The sequence below is a fragment of the Silene latifolia genome, chromosome 2 (assembly GCF_048544455.1).
Source record: "Silene latifolia isolate original U9 population chromosome 2, ASM4854445v1, whole genome shotgun sequence".
Lineage (NCBI taxonomy): Eukaryota > Viridiplantae > Streptophyta > Magnoliopsida > Caryophyllales > Caryophyllaceae > Silene > Silene latifolia.
In genome coordinates this window covers 172,345,926-172,362,572 of record NC_133527.1, presented here as the reverse complement: position 1 = coordinate 172,362,572, position 16,647 = coordinate 172,345,926, and the positions used below count along the sequence as shown (strand labels likewise).

General features: G+C 34.7%; 1 protein-coding gene and 1 long non-coding RNA gene across 2 annotated transcripts; one reads left to right on the top strand and one right to left on the bottom strand.

The window, feature by feature from the left end:
- Positions 1-3,331: 3,331 nt before the first annotated feature.
- On the top strand, positions 3,332-15,259 carry LOC141631179 (uncharacterized). The gene is made up of 3 exons (XR_012537601.1): positions 3,332-4,431; positions 14,820-14,890; positions 14,990-15,259. It is a non-coding gene; the product is annotated as an uncharacterized LOC141631179 (long non-coding RNA).
- On the bottom strand, positions 6,321-10,054 carry LOC141631172 (ABC transporter G family member 5-like). The gene has a single exon (XM_074443879.1). It carries the CDS (start codon positions 8,448-8,450, stop codon positions 6,627-6,629), a length of 1,824 nt encoding a protein of 607 aa, XP_074299980.1. The 5' UTR covers positions 8,451-10,054; the 3' UTR covers positions 6,321-6,626.
- Positions 15,260-16,647: the final 1,388 nt, after the last annotated feature.

The following is a 16,647-nucleotide window of genomic DNA, read 5'->3' as shown; positions in this document are numbered from 1 at the left end:
AAGGGTCAACAGGCAAAATTGGCTAATGTGGAGTTAAATGGAAAAAAATGAAAGAAAGGGGAAATGTAAGCACCTCCCTACATGTGACACCAACCACTAACCCGAATGTATGAAGGCAGAAAGCAATTGAATTTCATATACGTGCAAATTAATGATACATGTTATGCAAGGAGTAACTACTCATAATCCTACATAAAACTGGTCATAAATGACACCAGTTTATTAAGCTCTAGATCCTTAGAATTTATAAGTAGCTTGCCAAAATTTCAGGTCAAGTCTATTCGTTCAGCTAAATTTTAACATTAACTCGTAAATATGCAATAAGACAAAGCTAAAAGAATATATAGTTTAAATGCAAGGCTTAAGCAAAAAGGACAATTGCAGTGCAATATCATCATTGAAATCTACCGTTCCGACTCAACCTATATGCAAAAATAAACGTGAATTTTTGAGTTTTATGTGATTTTTTCAATTTTTTGAGAATATATAGTTTCGATCGACCATATATAGTACTCGATCGACTTATTATTTAATCTAAAACCACTCGATCGACTAGTAAAGTGCTCGATCGAGTGAATCTTGACTTCAGCAGCTACAAAATCTCGTTAGTTCAGCTATGGCTTGTCCTTTTAGCTCCCGAAATGACTTCACGCATCCCAAGACAGCTACATTTCCGCTCCAAATTCACTCTTCCTCCAAATGCATGCAAAACGGACGATAAAAGGCTTGATTTCACTACTTTCTGGTCCATTCTTGCAAATAGAGCAAAACACACCAAAGTAACATATTCGGGACATTTCGTAGCATAAACTACGATAATAGCATAGAAATACGTGCATAAAAAGGCCCAAAAAGACTATATAAAATGCACGTATCACACCATGAAGTAGACTCCTGGGTCTTCCGTAGGCCAAAAAACCTCGGTCTTATCAACATTAAGATGAAGGCCAAAATGAGGGCCATCTTCCATAACCAGATCTAAAACCTTTCCCACAACCAAAGTGTCTCCAACAATAGTGTCATCATCTAAGCACCAAACCTGCAGATTCAGGTTAAAAGAGTCTCTGATCTTTCACACCAAAGGATGCAACACCAAAGCAAAAAGCAGTGGGCCTAAAAGATCACCTTGCTGAATCCCTCGAAAAGACCATAAACTATGCTCCCCATAATACAGCCAGGCAGGATTAGAGTAACAAAACTCCACCCATCGGAATAGAACCGAGCAGTGACGACGAACTTCCTCATTATTATTGTTGTTGTTGTTGTTGTTGTTGTTGTTGTTGTTGTTGTTATTGTCATTGTCCTCGTCCTCGTCCTCCTCTTCCTCTTCCCTATCCTCATCATCACCACCACCACCATCACCACTACTACTACTCAATATAACTAAAATCTAAGGTTTCTAATTATAAAATTGAAACTCAAACGTAGGCTTCTAATTTAATTAAATTACAAAAAAGCATTAATTAAAGTTTAATTAGGCTTACATACTTCTTTAACTGACAAGACTTGATTTGCTGATGTTGATGCGATTATTTATTATAGTAACAAGGAAGGGCTATGAAGAGAGGATAAAGAAATAAAGTGAAAAATTCCAGTGTTTACTGAGAATTTGGGTTGGTATTTAAATGAGGAGGTATTTTGGTCATTAAAATTATAAAAGGCAATTTTCTTGATTTTTTTTTTATGTTGAGGAAACTCGCAGCCGCTATCTTCAGTGCGCACCGGGTAGATAGCCTGCAAACAACGTATATAAGGTAAGCCACCCGAAGGTGACTATGAGTCTCCTGGAAATTTCAGCCAAGTTTTAACCACTAGACTTCATAAACAGCAACTCTCCTATAGGACCGTCCTATAGGCTATAACATAGGACTGGCCCAAAAGGAGAATAGCTCATAAATAACATGTAATTTTATGTATATTTGCACTTTATCTTGACAATCTGATATCTTATAATCAATACCGACATATTTAAATGCACAAGTTATCAAAATAAATTACTGGGTTTTCAAAATAAAATATTTTTGTACAACTATATTCACTAATTTACTTGGACTTTGTGTTATTGGGCTGATCTTGTGTATAAAATGGTCGTACACAACAATTTGTGCTTCATAAATGATGATGCAACAAGGAACAAAATCAAGTGCCGTTGTAAGCTATGCCGGATCCGTTTAACTTAGGGCTTGTGTACCATCTTTCATTGGATGATAATCAATGGCCCATTCAAATTACCTTCACTAGGCCTACTAGACCTGTCAAACGGGTTGGGCGGGTCGGGTCCCGGGTCGGGTCATACGGGTCGGGTCAGAATACGGGTCGGGTCAGAATACGGGTCGGGTCAGATACGGGTCGGGTCATACGGGTCACGGGTCGGGTTAGGGTCAGAATACGGGCCAAGAAATAATTTTTAACGCCTTTTTTAAACGATTTTTTTAATTTAAAAAATATTTTTTTAAAAATTAAAATATATTTAAAATTATTATTTTAGTCATATTCATCATATACAATAATTATATTGATATAATTATTAAAATAAAGTTTTTTTTAATAATTATTTTATTATTAAATATCATAAAAGTTATATAAAATTGACTTTTTAGTTGAATTTTTAATTTTAAGTAATAAAAACATAATTTTTTAACTATATTTTCAAATATAATATATAAATAATAATATTTTTAATAAAATTCATGATTTTCTCTTGACCCAACGGGTCGACCCGTTCGGGTCGGGTCTCGACCCTAAAATAACGGGTCATTTCGGGTTCGGGTCAAACGGGTCGCGGGTCGAAAAAATCGGGTTTGTAACCCTAAGAAAATGGGTCGGGTTGGGTTTTCGGGTCGGGTCGAGTTTTGACAGGTCTAAGGCCTACTATCCCATTTTTTGCAGAGCAATCCAACAGTAAGCACAATTACGCGCCAAAATGGCGGCATGTTTTGAAATACAGTTACCAAACTAACTATTCAAAATCCTACCCAAATTAATCACACCTATTAGACTATTAGTTACTACTATCAAGTGGAGGTAGTTAAATTAGTCTCTTGCAAAACCGTTTTACACTCGATCAGTGGCGGAGCCGGGATTTAGATTAAGGGGTAGCCAAATTTTTATAAGTTATTTTCCTATTAAAAGAAGCGTAATCATAAGAAACTTATAATTTTATAGTACGAGTTCGTTTTTTTATTATCTATAATAATCATATTTTTTTTTAATTTGGAAATAAGGTAAAAAAATTTCTCGATTATCGCGTAGTTGTTGAAAGCGTGTCATATTTTGTATACAAATTCTTGTTTAAGACAGACATATTCATCTTAAAATTAAAACAGGACCAATAGAATAGATGAGACAAAAGTGAAAAGCTTCATATAAATCATACTCTTTCCGTCTCACTCATTTGCTTAGAAAAGTAGTATATACGGAGTAAAATTTATGTAATCCAACAATAGGTTAAATTGGGATTTTAAGAAGACGAAGATATGAAATTTGGAGAGAAAACCTAAATTAGGGGGAAAAAAACGCATCTAAGAGGAATTGAACCTGGGTCGCCTGTAGAACAAAGAATAGCTTCACCACTAGAGCACAAACAGATTGATGCAAACATGGAGAAGTGAATTATAATTATCCTTAACATAAAACCAGCGACAAAGGGTAGCGAATCTTCATCTATCTCGTGGATTTTTCTGGGTTTGGGGTAGCAGCTGCTACCCCATGCTACTTAGTAGCTACGCCCCTGCACTCGATCCACTGAACAAAAAGTGAATAAGTGGTTATTATTTTATAAACACCGTTTTACACAAACTCTTGTGTAATGCGGTCTTGGACAATAATTTGTGTTGTACTATTGCTTTGATAAATGATACATAAGATGACAAGAAATGGTAACTAACTGCTGATCGTTGAAAACCTATGTATTCCGAATCCGGTATCCTTGGCCCAAGTATTGGGCTGGTGTATTAGATCAAACTATGTTCTACATAGCCGATTTGCCCACCCCGAAATCATTAAACCCGGTGCTGTTGCGGGGTTTTATCCAGATTCGCCTGGTTGGTATTTATGTAGATGTTCGTTATGGGTAATGCACATAAGATGTTCGATAAAATGCCTCAAAGAAAGGTCTTTACTTACGGCTCAGTTTTGAGTATTTCGTCGAGGTGGATTTTTGTTTGACCAAGCTGGGGATGTTTTTGAGTGAATTTCTGAGGGCGAGCGTGATCATTGTTCCTGGAACTCGGTGGTGTCTGGGCTTGATAAGCATGATAGGTTTCGTTAGGCGGTTGAGTATTCACAGGGGAGCAAAGAAAGGCTCTTTACTATGAACCGGAAAAAAAAGCAAGGAAAATAGAGTTGGTTTGTGCATGTCTTCTACCTTCAATCGAAATTCAAATTAAGGGCACGGCGTTTCATCTGCACTTTCCTCCTTGGATGTCTTATGTACGTATCCAATTTCTCATTTTTTTGTTGGTTGATTCTTATTCTTCTTATATGTTGCTGCTTTCTAGTTAAGGGTAGTCGAACTGGTAGTTTCTTGATCTTTTGTGGGCATTTTATATGAACTGAAAACTTTATGTTTTGCTGGTCCACTAATTGAAACGACTCAAGTCAGTGTGATTTTTCTAGTCCATCATCGCCTTGTTACTCGAAATATGCCTTCAAAAAATATCGCTAATATTCTAGTTCCTCGTGAATCCTTAACTGTTAGGATGAAATGAAATGGTCAGTTTTCACTTGTTTTTGGGTGCAGTTACAAACTTACAATGAAGTATATGTGAAATTGTGAATAAGTGTGTGTTTATAGGTGTTAATTTGAAGTCGTTTTCGTCATAAATAATTGTCATTATTCATATAATGTGGACCTTGATTATCACAGGACCAAACCTACTATAAGAATACATTATCACTGGCTAATAATAGACTAATAGGACAAAGCGAATCTGGAGTAGAACAGTTAAAAACATCACAAATGACAAAACTAATGAAGCTATATATATATGAGCCACATATTATTCTGTCCATGTGAACCTCCTTTCAGAAATGGCAGCATTTTTTGTGCAAGAGGAGAAACAAGTTGGTTACAATACAATGAGGAGGGGAACTCGAAAATCCTATCTACTGTACATAGGATCTCTGTCTCGACCATTAGGCTAAGATCTATTCGGTAGAAAGAGTGAAACGGGTTTTTTTGGGTAAGTCGAAATAAGTTTCTTAAGGAAGAGCAATTGCAAACGATGAATAGATTAAAGTGAATACCAAAATTTGTAAAGTTCAATAAACGACATGCTGAGAATAATGTCTTATAGGAATTACCTATTTCCCCTTTCTTGCCCATTTGTTTACATATTTCTTTTCTATGTGTATCGCAGTATCGGCCATTTGTTTATGTTTTCTATTCAAGTTTTTTGGTGTAAAAAAATGTTTTACTCTCATTTCTTATTTCTGTGACCGACTGACTGGTGTACCAATGATGATACACTCTAACCTACCGATTATATATCATATATGTGTGAAGAGACCGTGTGAAAAGCAATATAAATATAGCTCTCTCCTAGAGGAAGTTTGTTAAATATCAACTATTTATTGTTAGGCCGGTAAACTAGGTATAAGATAGAACCTCTTTTTCCGAATAATTAAATTATACTCCATACTGTTATTAGGTAATACGGAGTAGTTGTTTGGTTTGCCTAAATTTATGTTTTTTTAATGACTGTGATGACAGAATAAGAAAACCCCAATTTAGAGAGTACTGACTTCAGGATACAAAAAAATCAGCCAGTTGTTTTTTCTTTGTTTCAGTTTTTGTTTTGTGTTAATGGCTCAAGTCACTAGGGTTGTTTGAATACTGACGATTTTTGAACCTAGGTCATAAGTGTCACCGCTCAATGAATCATTCAACAAGCTAGGGACATCTGCTTAGTTGATCGAAACTATTTATGATCTATTTTACGAAATACTAGATATATACATGGTGAAGTCAAGTTTTTCCCTTTTCTCTGATATTCCTCTCTTCATTTAGTACCAACTAGTACCATCTAGTACGACTCCTTACATGCAAGAAACGGTAGCTAAATCAGATTACAACACTCTGGAGGAAGTCAGGAAAATACAGTGTTGGATTTATGGTTCCATAAGGAGATTTGTTCTAGCCTACCTTTTATTTGTCTTCCACGTTGTCCCTTTTGTTTGTTTCATTGTCTTACAACACATTGACAGTTTTGAACGATGATTTATGTTGGTTGACATCAAATCATTTTTGGACCTCAGACTTTATATTTATGGTTATGCAGTTATTGTATGAATAGAATTCATATGAAAACTCGCCCTTCTCAACAATTGAACTGGCTTCAAGGTAAAATTCTAAGTAAAGAAAGCTTACATTGTGTAAACACAAAATATTAAACTGAACATTAATAGCCACCAAAATTACCCCCAGCATTTTTTTTACCCACAAGGGATTGTGATGTCTTTCTATGGAATCGCATGCCTCTTTACTAGCTCCTATTTGTGGTGTACAACTTCGTTGAATGTAGGTAATGGTTACGATTTTTTCGATCAGCAACTGACTTAAAGCCAATCAATCTCTTGACAACTTCTTCAACTGCTAGGACATAGTGGCAGTTTTGATGCTGGTATTACCTGTTGGAGGATCGACATCTAAGAATGACGTAAGAAGCAAACCTGTACAACAGAATAAAGCACACTGTAACCAACACATTCATCCACTTACTTTGGTCTCCCAACCCTGCCTCCTTTATTACATCCTTCCCGCTCGCTACACACTCCCCAAACATACTCTCCAAACAAGTGCTTGAACCCGAAAACTCATTAATCAAGAGCCCTTCGTACGGGTACTTAAACAAGGACACATAGTGCATTGGAATCCAATACCTCGGGATCTCCTTTTTTGATATAAAATAGCCAGAGAACAGAAAAAATGATCCCATCACCCCCTGAATTACCGAGTTCCCAACTATGAAATTTGGCACCAAGGCACTGAAACACACCACAACTGAATTTGCGGTGTAGAGGATCAACCATATAATCAGCAAAAAGTGGCAGAAGGCCGTTAATTCTTGGTGTAACCCAACTAACCAATAGACTGGCACTGTGAACACGACGGCTAGGATGAGCAAAAACGGCAAGTACACTATTGAATTGGCAATGACATAGGATGATATTCTGTAGCTTCCTGATGACGTCTCCTTTATTAGTATCTCTCTTTCTTGCAGGAAAATAGGTAATGCTTCTGTTGTGAAGGATAATAAAAATGTTAATATAAACGCAAATAACCCCATCCTTTCAAGTGCTCCTTCTAGATCATGCTTAAGATCATAGAAGATAGAACCTAGTACCAACCCTGAAACCAGCATTTGCAAGGTCTTACATGCAAAAAGCTCTTTAGTCCTGAAGACCAGCTTGGAAAACCTATGGCTTAAGATTACTATTTCCCTACACCTTGAGTTTGCAAATTTGCGGGTTTCTAAATCAACTCCTTGATATACACTTCCCTCCTCTACCACCTTTGATTGCTGAAACAGCTGTTGTAGGGTATTTCTTCTTCTAGAAGTCGGTTCTTCTTGTTGGAACGCTTCTAGGGCATCAATTGCAAATTCGACCACATTGCAATTTGGAGGGAGATCCAGGCCCATTAATCTGAGCCTAGACCCTAGTTGGTCAACTGTGCCATGGTGCAGAACCGTGCCATTTGCCAGTAGTAGGATTGAATTAAACTGCTTCACAATCCGAAAACCAGGCTGATGGATGCTCAAAATGAGTGTTCTTCCCCTAGTCTCTGCCATGTTTTTCAACATGTCAATAATTTGCAAAGCTGAAGTGCTGTCTAATCCTGACGTTGGCTCATCCATGATCAATACCTTCGGGTCATGGATCACTTCAACACCAATTGATACTCTCCTCTTCTCTCCACCCGAGATGCCCCGTATTCTATCACTTCCCACTCGGCTTCCTGCCACCTGTTCCAATCCTAGCTCTTGTATGAGTGACTTCACTCTTGAGCTCAATTCAGAAGGTGACAGGTTTACCCTTAGTTTTGTGCTAAACATTAATGTTTCTTCCACTGTAAGGAGGGGGTAGAGCATGTCTTTTTGAGTAACATACCCTGAAATCTTGTTAAAGTTAGCCTCTTCGATAGCATTGCTGTTAATGAGGATTGACCCAGCTTGTGGGGTCAGCTTGCCTGCTACTACCTCCAGTATGGATGATTTCCCAGCGCCACTAGGCCCCACGATAGCGAGGATTTCCCACGGTTTTGCTTTGAAGTTCACTTGGTTCAGCACTGTCCTCATGCCTCCATAGTGCTGAACATCAGAACTCTGTGGGTGCTGCTGCACCTGGTCACTCCTCCTTTTAAAGATTTCAAGTGGGTTCTCATTACCATGGTTGTGGATTCTGTAGGTAATGTTTACTGCTTCAATCTCACAACCTTGTTTATACATTGAACTTTTTCGTTGACTCTACTCTCTAGAACAAAATAGTAGGTGTTTTTCACTCTTTCTGTGCCTTCTATGCTAATTTTGTGTTATTCTATTGTCCCAAGGTGTTTCTTGAAGTCTCAGCTTATACCTTCCTGGACTTAAATACTTCAACTGGTGTTTGTTTGATACCATAAAAAAAAAAAAAAGCGTGATTTTAGTTTCAGTGGATAATCGTTTTACAATAAAACATCGAAAGAACAGTGATAAGTATTATTTGGGTCCACGTTGGAATATGTTTATCATGAGTCGGTCTCCTGCGAATATTTGTTTTTCGACTCTTAGTATTGGGTGGATTATAAGTTTATAACTGTGAACTGTATCTTACTATAACTCTAGTTGACTATGACTGCGTTACAAGATCACATGTTGTATTGTATGTAGATGTTTTTGTTTTCTATTTTAAGTGTTCTGTATGCAATATGGTTGGCCATGAAAAATGTGTGGTCACATGTAAAGGCAATGGTTGGGGTGTTTTGGTCATGCAGTTTATAATCTGAATTCAGTAGTTTTATTTGGGTCTCATTTATAGTTCATTGGACATTAAAACTAGGACAAGAAGCCAGCATTTGATGTTCACGGGTACTGTAACTACTAACTAAGTGGCATACCTCTCTTCTCTGAGTATTACTGTAATCACAAATTCAGATGTGTTGTTTTTTGTTTTAATAATGAATCATACAACACAGTCTCCTACATAATTGGTTTATGGTACTACGGAGTACGGAGTATATTGGAATCAAGTGTTAAATGTGTCTCTAGCTCTACATAGAGCTACTATGGTATAGTACCATAGTCCATGATTAGTGTGGTCGGGACCTTGGGTGGATCGAAGAAAAGTCGCGTATATTTGATCGTGCAGTTTTTTCATAGGAGATGAAAAATCTTAAGACGCTGATATAGTGAAGTGTTGGGACTGTCGCCTCCACCAAACTCCGTCACATTATTATGGTAATGTCCGCTTTGGGCTTAGGTTCACGGTTTTGTTTTTGGGCTCTTTTCCAAAAGGCCTAAATGTCTAATACTAATAGAGTGGTGAATCTCTTATAGACTAGGCAAGTCTCCTCTTCGTATCAACTTGGGTTGCTACGCCAACATGAAGTACACGTCGATCATTATCTATGAATTAGCGGTGGTGCTTAATTGGAGGGAGGAAATTGAAAGAGATAAATTGGATGAGTAAATTGTGAAAGAAGTGTTGGAATGGCAGGGGTAAAATGGTCATTTATAATTGTGTAAATTATGTCCATGAAAAAGCATAACCCTTTCAACATGATATCTTTCCTTCAGGAGTCGTCTTATTTTGATACTTCATCCACTTCATCCATTTTAAAACAAAAGGGGTGGGCATAAATTTGTTTTTAGTAGATTAAAATATACGAGTAATTCGACTTTGGTGATCACGGGAATTGTGGAGCATAATTATGCTCCAACAATAAATCTTGGCACTAGTTTGCAGTTGATTTGGCAAAAATTTGCCAAGCTGCCCCCTTACTCAAATATGATATGAACTAGTTTTTGAACCCGTGTCTGCACGGGCGATCTTCAAAATTGCATTATAAATTTATGTATATTGTAATTGTAATTGTCATAATATGTATATAAAAGAAAAAACTCATTTATGTGCCTTTAATTGAGTATATAATTTGTATATCCAACACCATGTAATAACAACCATAGTACCATACTCTAAAACCATACACGATGTGTATCACGCTCATTTTCTGCTCTATGTATTTCTGTGTATCACGCTCATTTTCTGCTCTATGTATTTCTGTCCAAAGCAAAGCTGCTTTACTTGACTTCGTTCTTCCCTCTATTATTCAATTACGTAGTCAACTTTTCCTTCTAAATTATTAAATTACCCTTTATAATTCACATTCTTTAGCCAAAATCCATTATGATTCAGTCAATTTATATCATCCCTGGTGGATAAAACTTCAATAGTGGATGCAACATCATATTTATTAACATTAGTGTTATTGAAGTTTGATGCTTGAGGTGGATATTATAGATACGATGTAAAACTCATCCTTCAGCTACCATTTACCAGGGAAACAATGTTTAAAATTCTTCTCCAATCACTCTCCAAATATCTTTCTTAAATGTATTTAACAAATGATTGTCTTCCAATACATCGAAGACAATTCAAAGTTCATTTGGCTAGTCGACTCGGCTCGAATTTTTGTCTCAAATCCTAGTGTCCCGTCTTACAGTTTTGGATATTTTTTTTTATCGATTTACATGTTTTATTTTCTTTTTAGGGTTTTTTACATGGTACCGTCGTGTTTTTTAGAATTCTTTGCGGCACCCATCGATTTTCCAGAGCATCGCGGATTCACGGTTACCCCTACACTTGATTAAAACCTTTCAAAATATCGAAAATGCACCAATCCCCCTCTTTCAAAAGTTTATTTTATGCACTTTTTGTTGATCTTTTGACAATAATTTGTCATACCATAATATAAATATCATTTTCTTAATCATAAACATATTTTTCTTACAAAATTTAACTATTTGAAAACGCGACTTTTAGGGTACCACCGGTATTTTTAAAAAATGAGGGTATCATGTACAATTCTTCATTCTTGATTGTAGCAATGTCGACAAAACTTCGAAGACAATTTTTTGGTTGGAGTTTTTTTTGAGATGGAATACAACTCCTTGGAATCCCATACCCACTTTTCCTCTCAATTTTTTAACTCCATTCCCCTCTCCATAGACCTGGCAAAATCAACCCGACCCGATTGACTTGACCAGAAAAGGCTGACCCGAAACCCGAAATTGATCCGAAATGCCGCACCCGAATGATACCCAAAATTCGAATTGACTCGACCCGACCTGAAAATGACCCGAGCTTTTATGGACCAGTAACAGACCCAACCCGAAAATGATCCAATAAAACATATCTTTAGTTGACCACAAAAGACTTGCAATGTCATTTTTTCTTTTAATCATTAACCCGAAAATAACCCGACCCGAAACAACCCGACCCGCTTGACCCGAAAATGACCCGACAAACATACCCGAAAGGACCCAGAAACCCGAAAGGACCCGATATTGTCACAAACCCAAACTGACCCGACCCGAATTGGCCTGACCCGAACTCGACCCGTTAACCCGTTTTGCCAGGTCTACGGCTCTCCATAAAATTTTTTAGTGAACCAAATAATTATTAATATGCATGGGGTTCTATATCCATTTCCCCATGACATCTTAATCTATTCTAATCCATTCCGACCTTTTGAACCAAACACCCCCTGAGATATTTGTACCCATATTGAACTACTGAAATTTTTTGACATTTAATGTTATTTTATTCCTTTAAATATTTTAGTATGCCAAAGTTAAATTAGAATAGTTACATTTTTTAATTTAGAAATAACGTAGTCATTTCCCGAGTTATGGCACGGGACAACAAAATAAGCACCTTATTTCTATTTTAATATAATATAAATATGATATGTATGATATGATGAACCGACCAATAATCTAAACTGACCAAACCAAAACATTGGCCCAAACTTTGTTGCATTAATATTGTACCTATCATTATTCAAATGACATCTAAATTCAAAAATGAACTCATTGCAAATTACACCATCAAAATTGATATGAATCTATTTTGATTTATTCTCGACCTAAATCCTTTAAATGCTAAAGACTGAAGCTATGAACAACTAATTAAACTGGGAAATTTATTGTCTTCAATCATTTGTGTTACAATTATTTTTGAAAGAACATGATGAATATAAAATATACAACATGTGAGCAAAATTGAATTGTTGGTAGGTCTTACATACTTTCAAATGGTAAAAAAAATATTGAATTGTTCTGGTTAAGTAATCTTATGTCTCAGCCCAAAAAATTTGGAGAGACGGTCTCTCACTAAGTCACTGAAAGATTTTTAGTCGTAACCCTTTATGTATTTCTTCATACCCCTTTTATTATTGGTTATGATCTCTTTTATTTGGTACTCCCCATCACAGTCGTTTGTTTACATATTCCATTTGAGAGTGTCTAGTCAATTGTTTATCGTTCTATTTTGGGAATGCATTTGATGAGCAGTTTTATTCTCCACACTAAATTTGATCTACTTTCGTTGGTCTTTCTGCCAAAACCAAAGGTAAATAAATGACCGAGACAGAGGTAATACATGTTTTCATAACAATATTATCATAACTATTTTATAATATATTGTAACCATTTTTATTATTACCCTATTTTTATAATTTATTTTATTACATCTAATACCATTTTGGCGGTTAAATTAATATCAACTCTTATATCATACACTTCGATGTGGTATTTTATACACATTAAACTAAATCATACGATAACCACACTTTCTAACTAATTAAAAAGGACGTACAAATTTCTAGCTAAGTAAAAAGAACTCCCTCTTTGTTCCTTGTTGATTTATCATTGAATATTTCAATTGAAACTGTCTTTTATACAGTATTGACAATCGACATCTTAGTGATCTTACTATAGTTTATCAGCTCTAGTGGAGTACATCTTATCTTAGGTAAACCAAATAGTGAGATTTTCCCCTAAATTCTCAATCTTATTTATTCATTAACTTAGAACATATAGACTTTGGGAAGGTCTCTCAAGAAGTAATTTACTCTACAGTTAAAGAGTACTCACAACTAATAGATTAACAATTTTTAGCAATAAACACAAAACATTCATCTTTCTAAAAAGATATCCATTTGCACTTCCTTCGAAAATTTAGAATTATTTCTTCAACAAATGATACAATTAAAAAAAATTAAACAAATTTGCGGAAAAGTATGAGCATAATTATTGTTGTACATGTTTCACAATTCACATCATGTGTTAACTGCTACGGAGTATTACAGAAACTAAGAAAAAAGATAAGACCTAAAAATATTGTAAAGATGGTACTCTCATTTATCAAAAAAAAAAAAAAAAAAAAAAAAAAAATAGTACTCCGTGTCATTTATCAAGGAGTCAAGCTATATATTCCAAAATAATGATTTTTTTTATGGTTAACAAATAAACCACCAAAATCTATATATACTATGGAAAGTTGATATAGAATTTTAATTTTAATTTCTAATACACTGTAATAATAAATATCAATTGCCATTATTTAAGCCGCGTGATATTTCTAAACAATCCGTCTTGTTTGTGACGGAGATACCCGTCGCAAGTTTGCGACGGATTGGATAGTACCGTTTAAGTGCTAAATGGGTAGACAAAACGTACTGTGCATACACAGTAATTGCTGACTCTTACTGTGCATACACAGTAATTGTTGTCCATAAATTTGAAAAAACATCTTTAATCTTCTTTCTTCTTCATGTTCTCATTTACGTCCACATTTTTCATCCTCTCTCATTTTCATCTTCTTTCTTTTTCATTTTCTCTCCTCTCTCTCATATCAAACCCTCATAAACTCTTCACAAATCAACTAAAAATGGTGACATTGTGATATCAGACGGATTAGATTACAATTTTCAAAGAAAATTAAAAACTTCTCCCATCATAAAAAAAAAAAGAATACAAAAAATTCTTACCAAGAACATATTCATCTTCTGGCATCATCAAAACACAACAAAAAAAAGTGACACGAAAAACATGTCAAAGGTAATTTCCGACCATGGATTTAATTTGTTTATTTTCAAATGTTTAGAATCATCATGATATTGTTTGGGTCAAAAAAAGAATTAAATTTAGAATTTTGGTTCATTTTGTTTGGAATATGTGAGTGGATAAATGTTTTATATTATGATTTTCTAAGATTTTGAATAAATCTTTCTTGTGAGTGGATAAATCTGTCTCGTATGTTGATTTTCTGGGTTTATTATTTGAATCTCTGGGTTTGTTGCTTGTTTTCTTTGGTTTGTTGTTGGATTCTCTAACTTTATTGATGTTTTTCTGGGTTTGTTGTTTGATTTTCTGAGTATTGAACAATTTTGTCAACAAGCTAATAAAAGTAATTGAATGGTCTATATGTTGACATTTTTGGTATTCATGTTACCATTCATTTTCAGACTCAATATCTCTAGTAGTCCGTAATTTTTCAATGAGTTTAAAAATGTAATTTGTTACAATTTTAATGATTGTCAAATTGATACCAATGTTCTTTTAATAGTAACATATTGGACAACTGTATATACATTTAAATGAAAGTATATATGTAACCAGTTATGGACTATATGTTACTTGAGTGGTTCGATTGAAGTGGTCACATGTTAAACGGAGGTTGTTACATTTTCGTAGTGATGAGAAAAAGTTATGCATCTTCATCTAATTCATGGACTTCAAGACTTAAAAATACGGTTTTATGCAAACACAATATAGGTGCAGTCTTGAAGACATTGAAGCATGGAGAACATGTAGGTAAAACGTTTTATGGGTGTTCTCTTTGGCCGGTATGTTATTTGATTTCATTTGTTGTTTGTTAATATATTTTTGTAATTGAATTTGATTATATCTTGTATAATCCTTTCCTTATTATTCAACACTTGCAGTACAATGGTTATGGCTTTTTTCAATTTGTTGATGTCATGACGGAAAGTGAAGACTTAGAGAAGAAAAACGACTTGCTAGAGAAAATGAAGAATCTGAAGATAAAAAATGAAAAGTTGAAGATGGTTGTTGTAGAATTAAATATTGAAATCATGAAACATAGGAAAAGCAAGAAATTAGTTATAGTTGCCTTGTTGATTGCTTTCTTGGGCTTTATTTGCAGTTTGTTGTATGTTTAAGAAGTAAGAAATATAAAACATTTGTTGACATATTGAGTATGTTTGTGAACATGTGTTAATGTGTAATATGTTTCCATTATGCAGATGTTTGTTTACAGTAATAGCTGAATGTAAATGATCTGAGACGATAACATATTAATAGCCTAAAATGGTGATATATTGGATCATTGACTTCACATGTTGTAATGTGTAATATGTTAACATTATACAAAACTATGTTTATATACTTTTACAAAATATAACAATCATTAAATTAGTAACATATTACACCTGATGTTAAATCATTTAGTATTGCAATAAAGTGGTAACTTATCATGTAAAAATGGTGTCATATTGTCCTGCTCTCATAACATTGTTATGTTTAAAAATATTTCATAGCTGCACTTAGATTGAGATATTTTCATAGACATACATTTGAGCCCAAATACATACTTTCAATAATCAGTATGTATGTTGACAAAGGGACATAATGAACAAAACTATAAACTTTCTTAGAGTATATGACTACAACTTCATATATAGTACTAATACACATTTCCTGAAAATGATATCACAAAGGACGTAATTACTGTTCATATTTACTCCTGCACATGAGCATACAAAGTATTTCTCGACTTCGGGTGTGCCAGGCTCGTTCACTCTGCGAGAAGTTGCTTTTCTAATGCTGAAACCAATGGCCTATGAGTGTTTCTTAAACATGTCATAAATTAATTTCCATTTCTCTGCTTTCATCCCCAACAGTGACTTGGAATAATCTGTACCTACAGAGGTTTACAGGGTGACATTAGGCGAAAAAAGTAAAAATATTTATGATATAAACAACAACATCTGCATTTACATATTCATCTATACTCTAGTTACAGGGTTACATTAGGACGAAAATTAGACACATTGGTTAGATATACAATTTTTTTTCAAGTAATCTGACCCACTGTAGTTGACAGGGTGACATTATGTAGAAAAATGCACACATTAAATAGATAAATAACAACATGCACTGTAGTTGACTGAGCGACCTTAGGGAAAAAGTACAGATATTAATGTGATATACAACATTAAATAGATAAATATCTTGAATATACATTATAGTTGACAGGGTGATATTAGGACTAACAGTACAGACATTAACACAAAAACTGTAAATATCCATTATATTTAAACATCCATTATGATCATACATATATGCTACACTGAAAACCTAAAAAATAATAATCAAGTTAATGAATTGACAGGGTTACATTTGGACCAACAGTACAAACATTAACATGATAAATGTAAACATTCATCAGATATACGAGAACATGTGACTTTGAATTTATTACGCAAGTTAATAGGTTGACATTATGGCCAAAATTAAAGACATTATTTAGATATACGAGAACATGTGACAATGATTTAACTACGCAACTTGACAGGGCGAC

Bases quoted from the DNA above. Each gene is read 5' to 3' on its own strand.
- LOC141631172 (XM_074443879.1), bottom strand. From the start codon at position 8,450: ATGTATAAACAAGGTTGTGAGATTGAAGCAGTAAACATTACCTACAGA.